Source organism: Engystomops pustulosus, chromosome 1 (assembly GCF_040894005.1).
Source record: "Engystomops pustulosus chromosome 1, aEngPut4.maternal, whole genome shotgun sequence".
NCBI classification, from domain to species: domain Eukaryota; kingdom Metazoa; phylum Chordata; class Amphibia; order Anura; family Leptodactylidae; genus Engystomops; species Engystomops pustulosus.
The window spans coordinates 274,955,438-274,972,933 of NC_092411.1; the positions used below are offsets into that span (position 1 = coordinate 274,955,438).

General features: G+C 45.3%; 1 protein-coding gene across 2 annotated transcripts; it reads right to left on the reverse strand.

The window, feature by feature from the left end:
• Positions 1 to 214: 214 nt before the first annotated feature.
• On the reverse strand, positions 215 to 17,141 carry IMMT (inner membrane mitochondrial protein). Of its 2 annotated transcripts, XM_072126265.1 has the most exons (15): positions 16,954 to 17,141; positions 11,814 to 11,884; positions 10,003 to 10,192; positions 8,481 to 8,595; positions 8,265 to 8,399; positions 8,043 to 8,162; positions 7,548 to 7,684; positions 7,273 to 7,376; positions 6,919 to 7,054; positions 6,673 to 6,802; positions 4,100 to 4,114; positions 2,097 to 2,320; positions 1,884 to 2,015; positions 1,476 to 1,605; positions 215 to 1,103 (listed from the first exon to the last, which is right to left on the reverse strand). In XM_072126265.1, exons 1-15 carry the CDS (start codon positions 16,996 to 16,998, stop codon positions 496 to 498), a joined length of 2,292 nt encoding a protein of 763 aa, XP_071982366.1. In that variant the 5' UTR covers positions 16,999 to 17,141; the 3' UTR covers positions 215 to 495. The 2 variants fall into 2 exon arrangements, with proteins under 2 accessions (XP_071982366.1, XP_071982367.1); XM_072126266.1 differs by lacking the exon at positions 4,100 to 4,114.
• Between the last annotated feature and the right edge of the window lie 355 nt (positions 17,142 to 17,496).

Consider the following 17,496-nt stretch of genomic DNA (forward strand, 5'->3'; position numbering starts at 1 on the left):
CTTGGTAATTATTCCTCTGCACTGACCCCATCATGTTCCATTCCCCTGTAGCGCCACCATGGGTCAAACTCAGTATTACACATTACACCCTCTCATTGCCCTGTCAGACATGTTGGGTCCCGCTACAAGTGTGATGTATGTGGTCACCGCTGCACATTGTGGGTCGCACATCGGGATTTAGACTTAACGCAAATGAACACAAACTTCACCCGAATCCGATTTCTTATTTATTCAGATGTTCCAGAAGTCATGAACAGTAAAGTATTAGAATTAGATTTTGGTTTGGATCAGTAAAACCTGAATACTTAAAAAAAAACAAAACAAAGTAATACAGGGTGTAGAGGGCATATAGTGACATTCCCGGGATCAGCAGACATGATACAGGAGAGTGCAACAATCTCTACTGTGATGTGGAGAGTTTACAGAACGCCAAACTATTTAAATTAGGGGTTTTTATTTTTGGTGAGTGAACAATTTCCGTGACTTCCCTGTAAGTTATTGTACTTGCGTTGTACCCAGGCCGACCGCGCTGGCGTAGGCGGATAGGATGTCGATGACTTGCTTGGTTTCTAGGGTAAGACGCGCCTCGGTTAACCAGTCGTGAGCCACCCGCCTCGACTCTCCTCTTAACTGGTTCACAAATTTAGCCGCCAGCTCTAGGTCTCCGTGTTCGATACAATAGGAGGCGTAGGAGAGGAGCTTAAACGTGTCCAGGTCCTCGGAGGACAACTCGCTGGGGGGTCGGAGCTGCTTAGGTTCAAACATGAGAATGGACTGTATGTAGGAGAGGAAGTACTGGTAGAGACTGTTTCTGGTTTCATCTATCAGCGCCACGCGACGGGCGAGATTACGGACGGTAGAAAATCGGGCTCTCAGCGCCTCCTCGCTGTATACGCCTCGCTGCAGGGACTCCTGGGGCAGAGCGGCGGTCAGGGCTTCTGTGAAATCATTATTGGAGCAGCTGGCTCTTATACCCTGGACGGCGCCCTCCAAAGGTTCAGTGGGGTGTTCACCGGAGGCAGATCGAAGAGTGAATTTCAAAGCTTCGATAGAGAGCCACAAGTGATGGGCTTTTCTGGCCTCCTCTTCTGCCACGGCATGTCCTGCACAGAAGAACAAAGTCACCAACACATTCATAGCAGACGTACTCCTCAACCCGATGTCTAACAAGGACCATGTGCCAGAATTGATTGTGCAAATGAGGTAACAACACAGTGTGCAGCAATGCAATAACTGGCTCCAAAAATCACAGCATTGAACAAGAGAAATGATAGAATCTTGTTATTTTGCGGTCACCACTAGGGGGAGCTCAATGTATCTGCAACTGAATAAATGAACCAGAACTCTCCCTAGTGGTGACTTGTCATTTTGTTGCACATTCCGGATTCCTGAAAGTATATACAGCGAAGATTTTAATTAAGTCAATGCAGGGTGTTGTGAGCTCTACATCAGGAAGCAAAGCTCCAAACCCTTACCTTCAACGGCTTCCTCAATGCCCTTCAGCCTGGCGTAGGCCGTGTTAATATCCAGCGTGAAGCCATCGAGCTGCTCCTGAGAGAGACGCCTGAATTGCATCTCTTGTTCGGACAGTTTCTCTGAAAGGTTCTGTGGGTGAGAAGTACAATGTCAGTCGTGTCCTGCTACGGCCCAGATCAGTTGTGGTGAACCTATGAGTGGCACTCAGTACCCTCTCTATGGGCAAACAAACCATCAACCCAGCACAGAGTTCACCAGACAGGACTCTTCCTGCAACTGTATTGGCGTCCTCAGGACGCTAATACAATTGAATGTTTAAGCAGAATAGTGTCACTGTCAATAAGTGGCTTTTTGTTGTAGATTAGGCACTCAGTCTCTAAGAGGTTCATGCCCTGCACTAAGCTCACCTGCTGGTGCTCGGCCTTTAGCTCCTGCTCCTGGACACTGAGGACATCGCGCAGGTGGTCCGTGTGTGCTGCAGCCTGTCTGCGCAGCTGTGTCCTCATCTCTGCCTCCATTACTTCCCGCACTTCTTCCACCTACAATGGATCGGGTTTAGGATTTATACAGAATTTATCAATATTCGGGTATGTAGAGAAGATGTGCGAGGTCCCCGGTACCTTCTTGTCCTGCTCCAGTTGGATCTCGGCCCGGTAATGCTCCAGTGCTTTGGACACGGCGGACTCCAGGGCTTTGTTGTCCTCTAGTTTTTGCCTCTCTAGTGCGGCTTCAATGTGTTGCTGCTCTCGTACCCGGTATTCTGCCAGCTGCTTGTGTAACTGGTCGATGCGGCGGTGGGCATGGGCGATCAGGGAGTTCAGGTCATCGGTGCTCAGCTTGCCGGCTGCATAGGACAAAGCCAGTTAGAATATAACACTGCAGGACTCCCCCTATGGGCCGGGGTTATACCTATCCACATGGTAATACATCACTTCACACCTCATCATAAGTAAATACTTTGCTTTTCTTATACTTGGAGCCTTGTACATCTGGATGGTATATAAAATGGTACCGTATAGATGGGACCATCTGAACCACCTGCTAATAGAAGCCCAATTCATCTGGGCCAAGCTGTATCACATTTCAGGACAGGAGAATTGGGGATGGGGGTCCATATGACCACACAAGTACAGGAAAAGTCGAGTAATTACAGCTGCTACTCTGATTTATACTATAAGGTGAGGTTCTTTATGTAGAAGAAGTGAATGTCGGAGGAAAAGAAGATGCAGAACGGTGCAAGACAAGAGACCATGTAACTTACCTGTGATCTGATGTAATGTAAACCCCTACATGGAATCCGGATATATAGAAGAACGGATCTGATAATGTGGCAGGAGAGTCACACAACTCCCTGTCAGGTACCTTTCAGAAGGACTGCGACATATTTATTTTCCAGGATCTTATCTTGTCCTCACACTGCTGTGCTCTTAGCTCCTGGCAATGAACTGCACCGCAGCTCTTTGCCTCTTCTCTGAATTACCATTTTATTATTCAAGCCTGCCACAGCTCTCTGCAGTTGGCTTCTGGTTTAATGCTACAGTCACATAAAATCGATGCAGAGAACCGAGTGCGAGCACAGCAGTGTGAGGATACAACCTGAGGTAATGTCCCTGAAAACATGTGTGAGTGTTTAAGAAGTTACTAGAATACATCAGATATTTCCATATTCCATGATTGCAGCCTCTCAAAGTGCACTGGAAGCGTATCCTCACACTGCTGTGCTCTTACCCCTCTGCATTAAGCTGCTCTACAGTCCTCCCCCTTAAATGAAATCTTGGATAAACCAGGGACACTAACACAGAGATCCAGGCACTGACTGTGGTAATCTTCTTATTTTTGTTATCCGTGACCTCCTTCCTTTTAAAAATTAGCTTTTAAAATTATACTAATGAGCTAGAAGTTCTGAGGTGCATTACCAGAGCCGTAGCTTCACAGGTTGATACACTGTCTCCCCCTGCTCACTCAGCACTCCCCTCCCCCTGCCAAATGTAATCTCACACTGTGGGAGGTGGTGAATTTGTTACAGGTTTCTAGTTAAATACTACAGAAATCACAGTGGCTCTGGAAAAGTTCAATGCAGAGAGCTAAGAGCAAAGCAGTGTGAGGACACGCCCCTAGTAGTCCTGAAAAAGCTACAATCATGGAATATAACTCCATATATGACAGTCCTGCTCTTAATACCACAGACAAAGGTCTGGTTACACAGAGAAACAAATTTTGTGTATTTAGCTCCAGTGCAAAAACTATACGTCCTCATCACTACAAATAAATCTGTATTTATATAGCGCCGCCATATTCTGCAGCGCTGTACAGATCATGGGGGACATATACCAATTAAAATATTAAGAAAAAATATGATTATTACAGAGTGATAACATGGTCATATGGAACAACCGGAGGGAGGTCCTTGCTCACAAGAGCTTACAATTATCCTGATCCCGAACCATAGTAGGATGAGTCTCTCCCATCAGTGACTGGGACTATAACTTACTCATCTGATCAGCGATATTACACAGAGATGATGAGGACAGACAACACGCTGTGACATGCAGAGTACAGGGGACGTGGGCAGAGAGTACAGGAAGGTGTCAGGGTTAGAAGGGGAGACAGGAGCAGAACTCACCTACATCGGAAATCTCTGAAACAGAAAAAGGAAGGTTTAGAGAGGGTTAACGGCAGCAACTTACACGACTCTACATGCAGAAAACGCCATACACCACCCCCGCGCCGGAAGAGACAGCACCCAGCGTACACCCTGCACTCCATTCCTAAAAGGGGAATCGGCCACGACCAACCCCATCCTACCAAATATGATTGCAAAGTTGCTTCAATGAAATTTGAGCTTTTCCTTATAGGAATGAGAGTGCACGGCGGTGTACGATGGAGGGCAAGAAGAGAGAGCGCCATAGTAGACAGTCCCCGACACAACAATGATAACCCCCCCCAGAGAGGACATTGTAACACACAACATATACACAACTATAATGGTGTCCTGTCACCTCTCTTACAACTTTACTATGTTACTCCTCCTGGAAATGTTGGAACTAAAGGGGTATTTTTGGCCGGTGGGGCGTGGGGGTCCGATACCCTAGCCCAGCAGGCATATGCTGTTCTGCAACTTGGACCTCAACATTAGACAGAACTTGAAGGCTCCGTTCATTAACTCTATGGGGTCCACTGAGGGAGTCAGGCCCACATAGTGGCCACCTAGACGCAGGATAAGGGGCCAGACAATGCATTTTTTGGGTGCCTCCATTCCCCGTTGTCCATTGTTTGTCTCTCCACAAGGTCTAAAAGTAAAGGGGCTGGAAATTTTACCTCATGAAAACAGTTCATGACACAGAGGGGCGACCGAGGACAAGTGACATCATCCTGTAGTCTGCGACTACCTCAGGATCATGGAGACTACAAGGTGATACACAGATGAGGTGTATATTATGGTGTGAGAAGAAAATCTCTGGTTATCTCCATCCCTACTAGTTCCCTCCACATGGCGTTTGCTCTCCTCATGTAGTTCTATGTATTAGTCTCCATTACGGTGAGTGAATACAAGGCAGCGGCGTATAACCCGGGGCATGCGTCATGCAGTTACTTCACGGCAAACAACAAGGATAACAAACACAGCGGAGAACATCCCGCCTGATGAGCGGCCATGTTACTTCCATTTTATTGTACTGGTTGTGAGCGGCCATGTTACTTCCATTTTATTGTACTGGTTGTGACATCTGAGGAGAATTTGCATCCCTCGGATGGATGAACGTGGGGACTTATGCGCTTGTGTATGAGCAGACGAGACCCTACACAAGGAGATGAAGATCTTCTCTACTAGTTGTTTCTGCCTCAATGTCTGAATATATGAAGTGGATGAGGAAAGATTGCATGGAAAGATTTGTCTTTGTTCCCCGGGGGTATGACTAGGCCTTTATCCTACATTTACACTAAGCTCTGCGACATATCCAATGGAAATAAGCTGCACATATACAATGGATTATCAGCGAACACAGCGCATAATAAGAGAGCAGTACATAGCAGGGTATATAATGCATAATGTGATATGGAGATGAACGCCGTCATTCACATTTGGAGTGCACCCCCCAATCAACACAGACGGCATCGGGAGCTTCAAGTGAGCCCCTTTAAAATCAAATCCCTTTAATGCTAGTGACTAAGGTGCTACAGCCCCTTCGTTGTATGCATCAGCGATGATACCACAAGCCAATAGCGTTGCTATAATATTTCAGCAGAGATGGATAAGCAGCTTCCAGACACTACCTACGCAGGTATAAACATAGATCTTAAAAGTGGTTGTATGAAATTCAAAAACTTTGTGGAGTTTTTCGCCAATTTTTGACTGAAATTAATATATTGGCTAAAAAAAAAAAAATTAATAGATTACAGCTTGTAAATTACACCTCCATTTTGATTTAACCCCTGTGAAACACCTAAAGGGTTAACAAACTTCTGAAAAGGTTGATTTGTCATACACTGAGGGGTGTTGTTTCTAAAATGTAATAATTATAGTGGTTTTCTGTTATTTAGGCCGCTCAAAGTCACTTAAAGCAGAGCAGCTGCCTATAAATATAGGTGTTGCAGATTTTGCACCCAAAATTCTGAACCTCGTAACAACCTACAAAATAAAGAGGATGCATAAAAAGCCCATGCCAATATAGAGCAGACACACAGGAAATGTTAGTTATGAAGTTATGTGGGTGCTATGACTATCTGCTTGAAAAAGCGGAAAATTTATAACTTTGTAAATTAAGAAACATTTGCCAAATTACCTTTTTTTTCATAACTAAACACAAAAGATATCATCCAAATTTTTCAACTACTTTGAAGTACAATGCGTGACGAAAAAAAAACCTCAAAACACCCTGGATGTGTTAAAATTTTACAAAGTTATAACCACTTATAGTGACACAGGGCAGATTTCATAAATCAGGCTTTGGTTCTATAAAGCAATAAAATGGCTTAGTCCTGAAGGGGTTAAACGGCTGGTCTATCCCCATGTTATTGGTGGGTGCACGGTCCTCATGAAGGGGTCGGCACGTAGCACTTGGTAGGGCACAGCTAAGGGTGCAGTATGGATACTGGGTCTGGTGTTCTGGGTCAGCTGATTGATGGATTATGGAACATCGTTGAGAATTCCTAATGATCTGCCGTGTATTCTCCGCTAGGAAAACTGCGGACACTTACTTAACCCCTTCCAGCCTGGCTGCACTTCTGGCGTGATGCTATCAAGCTCCTTCTGGAAATCCTCTCGGGCGACCGCAACCAGTTCATGGTATTGAGCCACAACCTTGGCTTCAGACTGAGCCGATTGTACCTACAACAGGGATATAGGGTCAGGTCATCAACCAACGGATAACAGTGTGGCGTTTTGCAATGAAAAGATAGTATCTGGGACAGTCTGACTGATGATTTGGTTGCATAAAGTTTTACCTTTTTCACTACATTATCCAGGTCCACGATCATACGATGCAGATTCTCCTCGGCGGAGAGGATATGGGGTTTCGCACCGTTGGCGGCGTTCTTCTTGGTGTCATCAATGACTCCCCGCATCCGCTCCAGCTCCTCCCTATAGAGATGAAACGCTTGGTAATGAGACACCAAATTGGCAAACACAGGGTTTTATAAGCAGCAGATCGCCGTAGGGGCATATATCACATAGGGTTAAATATTTACAGCCTGTTAAGACCATTTATAGGTTTTTGATAATACAAGTGGTATCATGCAGGAAACACGGTTGTGGCCTGAAGCGATAAGATAGGAAACATAGAACAGGCTGATACGAACTTTGCTTTGAGTAGAGCATCAGCCGCCTCATCCACAGCCTTGCTGCGCACCTTCAAGGCGTCCTCCAGATCCCGCCACTGCAAGGACTTCTGTTCAGCGGAGATCTAAGAGGGATAAGAAAGATTCAATCATCAGGGAGGAACAGATTAGTAAATTCAAACCCACAAAGGGCTTTTACCCTAAACTCCCCCCTCCCTCCACAATCATTTATCCTGTGGATAAATATCAAAAATATACCGGTTTTGATATACAGGCCAGAGCTGGTAGGTACTGACCTTGACGTCATCCATCGCTTCCTTCAATTTCTGAGCATGAAAATTGACGGCCTGTACAGCAGACTCCTGCGCGGTGATGGCCTGGAGGGTGACGCGGGCCGTACTGCTCAGGGACTCCTCCAGTAACACGGCTATAGCTGAGTATGGAAAAGAGACTTGTATGTACTCGGTGTGTAGATAATACATAACATTTACATTAGTGAGCTACATAAGGAATGTAGTGCAGCACTCTGCCCTTAAAAGGAGTTGTACCAAGTTTTCAAGCTGATTGGCAAGGGTCCAACTGCTGGGATCCCCACTGATCACAAGAATGGGATCCCCACTAATCTGGAGAACAGGGGTCCCCTTCTTACTAATGAGCTGAGCAGCAGCTGGAGCAAATTTAATGCTGCTTCATGCAATACTATGGGAGTGCACAAAAATCTCTCTTCTGTCATATGGCAAAGTTTCTGCGTAGGCCTAACCTGAAAACGGACCTTACAGTACTTGACCTACATTCAATTTTCTTCTGCTCCTCTTTATCCTGTTGCACGAGGCGTGCGGCGACCTCCTCCGCAGGACGTTCCTTCAGGTGATGGGATTCCTCATGTTCGCACTCTGTACAGTGCTCTGCTTCTATAAGGAGGGGACAGGAGACCAGAGTTAGGTAGTAAATGGCTAAGTTATGGAGATCTGAGCTTCCCAATGATGGGAGCACATGATCCGTTGCACATTTACCGGCACTTCCGTGGTGTTTCGGCTTCTGATCTCCGGCCTCGGATACTTTGGGAGCCTCTTCTTCATGCACCACGGACGCCGGGACTGAAACTGCATCACCAGTGGCAGAGATGATCTGTGCTACATGTGATGAAGCTTAAATAATAGGAAATAATGGGTAAGGACAGTGTTTAAGACCATATTGGAGACAGCACAGATCTGTTCTTAGTTTGTTACCTTCTACTTTTTCTCCAGGCACAGGCGACGGCTCACTACTTTCTTTCTTAGGTTGTTTGGATTCCTTCATTACTTCTGATACAGAGGAAATCTTCAGAGGACCAGAATCCTTTAGCTGTGACACAGAGCAGTGACATGATTACATACAGGCTGCGTTCAGATCTCCTTTTTGCAGTCAGTTGTAGGGACACGTAGGAAGGTTTCCAAACCTATCTTTACAACATAGGGCAGCAGCCTATCACCCTGTATGCTCATACAGTGGGCTACGTCCTCGGTTTGGCTCCTCACCCCTGAAAGGAGGAGTGAACATTGGCAGGAGGCAGTGATTGGCTGCTGCTGATGTTCAGGACATTTCCCCCAGTGATTTAGCAGAATATTTGATATTGATTGTTTAACGCAAAGTTATACAATTCTCTAATTAACTGCCTGTATCAATTCCTCACGGTTTTCTAGATCTCTGCTTGCTGTCCTGCTATAGAAACTTCTACATATACTCCTGTGGCTAGAAATCTGTCCATAGTCATGTGATGGACAGGCAGGTTGACAAGCAGTTATCACACAATAACTCAATAATAATATTACCCTGTGATAATGGCTCGTGCACCTGCACGTCCATCACATCAACATGGACAAATTTCTTTCCACTGGAGTAAACATAGAAGCTTCCTATAGAATGACAGCAAGCGGAGATCTAGAAAACCGTGAGGAATTGATACAGAAAGTATATTGGAAAATTGGTTAACTTTTCTTTACACAAACAATATCAATTATTTGCTGAAAGTGGACAACCCCTTTAACTGTCCTTATATCACTTATGTATACACTTAGCAGAGGCTGGGGATAGATGCTGCCATACAATGACATCCGGCCCCCACTCCCCCCCATAGCCTGTTATGGCCTATCCCAAACATAAACTGCCCTTTCCAGCAGGAAAAAGAATGAAAGAGTAACCTGCTGTGCTTTTTCATCCAGTGCTTCCTGCTGGAAGACACATATACTGAGCAGACAGAGGTAAGAAAAGGATACCACCTGTCAGTATATGTCTATAGAGTAGTCCATGAAGGACTGGCACGATCCCTCAACACTGGAGAGAATAAATCAACAGGGACGGACTGGCTGAAGAGACCTCACAGGTGCAAGTACAGGGAAAGAGCTGCACTCATCTTCATCATCTTTGTTACTTTACTCGAACAGAAAGGAACATAATCATAAGCTGTGTGCGGGCAGGCATTGGGCCGATAGAGGCTTGAGGTAGCATAAGCAAGTGCAAAAAGGACCGTCACCAGGCCGTATACAGCGCCCCATGTTTACATCCCTGTCAGTTTTAATGAAGAAACAAAAATTGATGTGAAGGAGAGTGCAGACCTTTCCCTGTGCCTGCAGGTAAGTCTATGTACAAGGGATGAATGTCGCCTATTGCTCATTTGTCGGTCTGACGCCCCATTGACCCGTTTCCTCAGTCGCTGTGGCTGTCAGGTCCAGTCCTTCCAGGTCAGACACGAGGAACCACAAACCAACTCACCGGTTTCTTTGGCACTGGAAGGTTATATGGTGCAGGTCCCAGGGCGAGCTCAAAGAGTTTATCCGAATAAGGGACAGACTTCTCCACATTATCACGGAACTTTGGATCCCAGTTGGCGTAGAGCACGGTGCCCCCCACACCACCACCGGCAAAAAGGAGCCCCCCAGCAATGATCTTCCCAGCAGACGGCCTGAAAAAGAGTCCAACAAACACTGTGTCATATAGGAAACGCACACAAATACATGTGCCATTATGGCTGCCTCTTCTGTGAAGCAAATAACGTGCAGGAACTCCAAATTACTGAAAAATACCTACGTTCTTCAATGCTGTTTTGATGCCTCCACAGTTAGAAGACTACAACTCCCATGACCCCACACTCACAGACACGGCTGAGTTACACACATGAATCTGCAGCCTTAAGCGTGTTCAATAGTTTGTATACTACAATAAAACTTGTATTGGATATTCTACAGATGAATATGTGATTGTTATTTCTTTTATATTGTGTTACTAAATAAAAATATCAATAAAACTTGGATTGAATACGAAGTGTGAACAGTTTCCTGGTGCACAATCCCTTCCTCCCAGCACACGACTGGGATTATTCCTAGGGACATAATCTACACTGTACACAAGGGAGTAACCTTCATATAGTGACCGGCACAGAGGGCTCATGTTACATAGAAGGTGAGAGGCCGTCAAGGACACAGGGCCGGAGAATACTGGAATCCAGGCTACAGCTGAGATATGCGGGACACACACACACAAGAAGAGAACATGACGCTGGTCCTGGAGCAGTAGGCTGTGTTTACGTTGCGTTTTAAAGACGCAATACACCAGCTGAGGAGAGGAGATTTGTTAAATTACATTCCATTACTTTTGTTATCATTTGTTATCCTTGTGTTTTGTAAATGTGAATGTTAACATCAACTTATCCTAAATAGGTCACCGATCAAGGGACAACCAACTCTCTCGTCCCCAGTATGATTGATGTCATTCTATTATCGGCAAACCAAGCGACAGAGCGCACGCATCCTACTACGTGTCAATGTGTTTCTGGAGGGTGGCAGGAAACATGTGGAGAGCAGACCCGCTCCATACAGATGTGGTACTTGTTGTATTCTAACCCAGAATCTAAGTTATGTAAAACAACTGGGTCTGCACTATGCTTGTAAGTTTTCCTTGACCGTGATAAATGCAGCACTGTGGTTTCATTGCAGGGGAATGCGCTCACACTGCTGTGCTCTTATCTCTCTACAGACAGCATTAGACAGGAGCCCTGGTGATCACTGTAATCATACCTTTGTGTGTTATTTGTAGCACCAATAACAAATGCATTTACATTCCAGCACTGTGGTTTCATTGTAGAGGAGTGTACTCACACTGCTGTGCTTATCTCTCTGCAGAGACCATTAGATAGGGGCCCTGGTGATCAGTGTATTCATAACTTTGTGTATTGTTAGTAGCAGCAGGACTGTGATAAATGCATTTACATTCCAGCATTGTGGTTTCTCCCAGTGCACTGGGGTCACATCCTTACACTCTGCGCTGCTTTTAAGTGACAGCTGTAGCATTAAACCAAAAACTACAATCCTGGAATATAAATTCAAATGTCCTGCTACAACTAACAACAAACACGAAAGTATGCTCACACATCTCTCCAGGGACAATACACAGCACTGACTGCAGTCTACATGGTCAGAGCTACAGACAGGTCAGTGCTCAGGTCCCAGTGCAAATACAAGGAAATCCAACAACCAGTCCTGTCTGGCAAAGCCCCCACATAGCGAATAAATCTGTATAGACCATACCCTGAGGACTCCGTGGAGTAAGCTCTTGTGGCGCGGATGGGGTTAAGCGACTTCTTCATACAGAGGCATTCCTACAAAAGAAAGAACAAGAATTCATATCCATTACTAAGATATCGGCTGTAGGCAGGAGGATATAACAGGCGCGAGTCCATACCATGTAAAGACATGTAAAGGTTATATGGCCAGATACCCCAGGCACGTGCACACTGGGCTTGTCTGAGGGTGCATGTGTTCTGTATAGGTGGAGGGGAGCCAACCATTGCTATACACCTCAAGAGGGTGCACAGAATGTTAGACTGTAGAGGAGCCCTGCACCCTCCACTGTCTGCTGTAATCTCATATGGCAAAGAGGGTGAGGAAGTGCTCCTGCACAGTGTGACAGCAAACTCCACAGCATGGAGGAGCTCTGTTAACGACCCCCAGATCCTTTTTTTTGTGCTCATTAGCAAAGTTGCTTTTAGAAGGACTGTGACTGTGGTATCTTCTTATATTTGTCATCCATGGCCTCCTCATGGATGACAAATATAAGAAGATACCACAGTCCCGGTGCCTGGATCTATTAGTAAAGTCCCTGCTTTTTAGGATGGGTTTTGATGGTAGATCACTAGAAGGTTGAGTTTTAACACTTTGGTTTGACTGTAGTATTTTTTATCACGATGGATTCTGATGTTAGATTTCCTTTAATATAACTGGGTACTACAGCAGGAGCATGTGAAGTATCCAGACACGGCCCTCCCTACAGTGACTCATACGTGCCTACATGTATTCCTGCTCCTCGTATACACCTCCGCCTAGGAAAATGGGCAGAGCCGTCACTCGTTTCCAGGCCGCTCTTATGAGGCCACTTAGACGTTGTATGGCACAGTATACTGCCCAGACAGGGAAAGAGGCCGGTATAGGGGAGGTCTGACCCTGTAGTATGATTACAGTAAGTGTATATAGCACATCACTGCAGCATCCAGTGCAGAACAATAGATATAACACCCAGTAATGCAAAGGCCATGTCCACAGATGACAGCACCAGGGCTGTCCATGGCACCGGTCGGCCCAATCACAGTTATTGTACTGACCAGAAGAACATTCTGATATTCCTTTAGCCTATTCAACAGTAGAAGATTTACCTCTGAACACGACTTTTCACAGATATTTTATATCTCTGGATCTTGTTGATCTGCTACTTAAACGGCATCTACCACCAGGATGAAACACTGCATGCAAATGAGCCTCAGGGGCTCCAGGATCAATTAACTTATACATGGAGCCTCTCAGGCTCATTTGCATAGAGTTCTTCATCCTGGTGGTGGATGCCTTTTAAGCGGTAACAGAACAAAGTGGATTCACTTTGCATAGTGCTGCCTGGTGTATTCATGAGGATAGGGCTCCCCAGTAGAGATGAGCAGACCCCATGTTTGTGCACTTTACATACATGTGTGCACAGCCACCGGTCAATCAAATGTGGAGAGGGCACTATCCTCGTGGATACAACAGACTCAAACCGTGTTTGTTCTGTATATTCTAGTAACCAAACAGAACATAACATTATGATTTCCCCATGAATACATTACACAAGACGAACCCAGGTCAAACCTCCTTTTTTCTGTATGTAGTGGACAATGATCATTCAGGGGATGCAGGAAAGAGTTAATCACTTGTCCAAAAATGCATTGTGAAGCCCGGGCACACATTTTAGATAATACTCACCTATACTATCTGGATGTCATACAGGGCTGAGGCTAGGTTGTCCCCTACAGGTCATTGCAGTACTGGAGGATAATTGGACCCTTAAAGGGGTTGTCTGGAGTTTGGAAAACGTGGCTGCTTTCATCCAAAAACAGCGCCACACCTGACCATGGTTTGTGCCGGGATTGAAACTCAACTGCATAGAGATGAATAAAGCAGAGTTGCAATACGGGCACAGACCATGGTCAGGTGTGATGCTGTTCTTAGAAGAAAGCAGCCATGTGTATCTACCTCTGGACAACCCCTTTAATGTATGAACTCACACATTTATCATGATTAATAAAGTTTTAAATTGGGAAAAAAATAAATAAATCAAAAAAGAAATCGGTAGACATTAGAATAGAGAAAAGTAGAAATGCAGCCGTAGTAACAACATCCTAGCCAGCGGAGCTGAATGCCGCATTATGGTAGTAAGGAGAACATAGAGGTACATGCGATGCGGGTGGTAGAAGGATGATACCTAAAGGGGTTGTCCAGAGGTTGAAAAAAAATGGCCGCTTGCTTCCAAAAACAGCATCACCCCCGACCATGGTTTGTTCCAGCTTTGTAGAGATGATTGGAGTTTAGATGCAATACCCTGTACTACCCATGGTCAAGAAAGCAGTTGTTTTTGGAAGAAAGCAGCAATGTTTTCCAACCTCTAGACAATCTGTTTAACAGAATTTCAGCTAATCAAATCGTCAGCACTCCGGAACCTGCTGGAATTCTATCCAGGGCCTCCGGATCTCTGCCTGGAGCAGGAGTGCTGGGGCTAGCACTTCCCCATACATACGTGGGTAGTCGGTGGGGTCACCCCACACGGGGCATGTATGGATGTGATTTAATTGTATATTAACTGCTTTGTAACTATTATTGTTATCTGGCACAGGTACAGTTTTTGGACTTGTCTTAACATTTGTCCTCTCACAACACACGCATCACCCTGTAACTTTGTAAATGGGGTGAGCTTGAGCAATAGGTTTACTAAACCACCGTCTGTATTTTAATCAGGTTTTTAAATGTTTGTTTTATTGTGGTGTCCCTTTTTGGCTTCTAATAACAGTGTTTATGTCGTTTTCTATATACTCTTTTGTGGTCCCGTTGTATTTTGATGAGCGTTGATTATATAGAATTTTAGATGAGAAGCTCCGATGAAGATAAAAAATGTAATCTACATCTGTGGTAGAAACAGGTCAACTAGAAGATCCTGCAGCTGACAGCGCAGGACATATCTACCCACTGTACAGCCGGAAACGAGTCCCTGCCATCGTATCAAGCCCTTAGGATGGGAACATTTACCTAAGAAGTCACCGTATATGCAAATAAGATGAAAACATTAATTTTATGCCTTTAGAGGCTGACTGGGGGAGTGTCACTTCAGATGCCTCTATAGCAGCTAGAGCCATGTTTCTGGTGTCATTTTCACAAATTTCTAGACTGGGGGCCAGTAAAAAAGTCACAGTTGTGAATGCAAACTGCTGATAAGGAACCAATTCAGTAATAAGAAAAATGATGCGCCATTAACCATTTATTTTTGTAATTCTTTGCATTTCAGAACATCACATGGTCCGAATACACTTCATTGTAGAATGTCCACAAAGTCCATAAAGCGTGTTAGACGCTCGGTCCTATCCGTCAAACACACTTTCCGCGTGGCACCCCCCATTCCTGAATAATGTTTAGGTACTTTGTGGACGTGTTACACTACATGCTTGATGATCATACAGAGGTACTTAGATGTGTGATGTTCTGAAATACAAAGAATAGCAAACCGATTTACGATGAATCATTCTTATTGATACTGGATTGGAAATTGAGTTAACAGGAACCTCCATGAGTTTGATGCTGTTATGAAAGGGTTGTCCACCAAGTCAGCACAGACTAGTGTCTACCAAAGGAGGTTCCAATTCCCAATTGGTTTTCCAGTTTTAGATTATACAGAACCGCAATCCTGCTTACGCCAGAAGCCTTGTCCTAGGTGCTACAGAGCTGCAGGTAGCCGGGACCCTCCTCCGCAAGCTCATTAGTATATGAGGGAAATGGGCACTTTAATGCCAAAAATAATATTTCATACCCTACCTAGAGGGTCTGCTAGTTTATCGGTGAAAATCAATTGTAGAGCAGGTGCTGCAGCTAAATACCCAAACACACAAAGGTCACATGACGTCACAATTCATAGAGGTTTCAGTATTTTTCTGAGCACCAGACTCCTAAAGACGTTTATACCAAATATTACTGTCATCCCCCATCCACAGGATAGTGGATGATAATATCGGTACTAATGTGTCACAGCTAGAGAAGAGCAGTCCCAATGGTCAGGTTCATCTGCCTGACCTGGGCATAAGCCCCTAGCAACTAGCCAAGGCCATGGGGACACCACCTGCTCAATCATAGCCACAGCTTGTTGTGGGGGGCGTCAACTGTTTGGTCAACAAACCAGCAATAAGTCCAGATCAGGCGTCCGCTCTTGTCCAGCTGTGACACATGAGTACTGCAGATATTATATATGTGAATAGAAGGTCACATCATCCGGTCCCCTTCTACGTTTCCATACAAATTGTGATTTTGCTTGAAGAAAAAAAAAAAAAAAAAAAAAGATCAAAAAGCTGTAAACACTCTATAAACACTCTACACCTCCAATGAGAGTCACAGCTCATCAGGCAAACACAAGCCCTCACTTTACTTCCTTGTTTGAAAATTTTTTAAAAGTTAAAACTTTTAGTGATCAGGTTATGCAAAAATATATTCTATTTATCATATAAAGTTTTTATTTTGTTTGGAGTCGCTGTAAGCTCAGTACTCTGTATACTAGTGATACTGTGCAGGTAGAGCCCGGCCTGTGCTGAGGCCGCAGTCTGGGGGTGACTCCTCTACAAGGTCACGTCCTCCCGGGGTGATACAGTCACTCCGTCCCCTCAGCAGCTGCTGTCAGCACAGGCCCGGGACTTGTGGTGACTTATAGACAGTGAGGACCCCCCCAACCTGTCCCTCTGCACACCGGCCGCACACTGACATGCAGCATCTGTCCTCAGGACACACACCGGAGCCACTGTCTGACCTGCCAAAATCGAGCCCTCCCATTGGACGAGCCTCATGTCCATCACTTAAAAAAACAAACCTTATTGGATAGTAAACACGTAAGCCCGCCCACTACGTCAAAGAGTTGAAAGGTTAGTGAAGGAAATTAGTGATTGGACGATTCAGTAAAAATGACGCAATGCGATTGGTTAGTGAAGCTACAGGGATCGCGGCTGATTGGCTGGAGGTAAAACTTATACGCGGAGCTCTATGAGGCCGGAGCCTCCGGTATAAGTGCGCTGAACTCTAGATGTGGAGGCAGAGATTATAACCGGCAACTGTCCGCCTCCTCCACACCGAACATCGGGAGATAGTACCTGCGCACGCGCAGTCTTGCCATTACCTTAGCGAGCGCCGCCGCCCGGGCCTTCCTGCACACCCGCAGCATGTTCCCTGTGCAATCAGTCCGGTGCTCAGCTCAGTACAACATGTCCCGGGACCGGATGAATGAGAGCAGTGACCGCGCAGCCCAAACTGACACCGCCCACGCCTCCCTGCATGGACACACCCCCTCCAGACAGCGGCGTGCGGGTTTTTTTTTTCCTCAACAACTTTATTAACATCACATAATGCATACTACTTTTTTTTTCTCAATAACTTTATGAAACATTACATTTTACAATGAAGCATCACACAGTTGTGGGTATTACTTTTTTTTTTCAATAACTTTATTAACCCTTTAAGCATACCTCCCAACTTTTGTGGAGGAGAAAGAGGGACAAAATGGCGGCGCGCGAAGCGCGTCGCGGCGATTTTTTTACCCACAGAAGCCACACCCTAGCCACGCCCCCTAACCACACCCCCTGGCCACGCCACTGCTCATACCTTCAACGCATCCACTGGCACCAATGTATATTTATGTATATAATTGGGGGGCATATTCCAC

Bases quoted from the DNA above. Each gene is read 5' to 3' on its own strand.
- IMMT (XM_072126265.1), bottom strand. From the start codon at position 16,998: ATGCTGCGGGTGTGCAGGAAGGCCCGGGCGGCGGCGCTCGCTAAG. The intron at 2,016-2,096 runs GTACCGGGGACC...GATCCATTGTAG, and splicing joins AACTGGAGCAGGACAAGAAG to GTGGAAGAAGTGCGGGAAGT. The intron at 1,104-1,475 runs GTAAGGGTTTGG...TCTTCTGTGCAG, and splicing joins CATTGAGGAAGCCGTTGAAG to GACATGCCGTGGCAGAAGAG.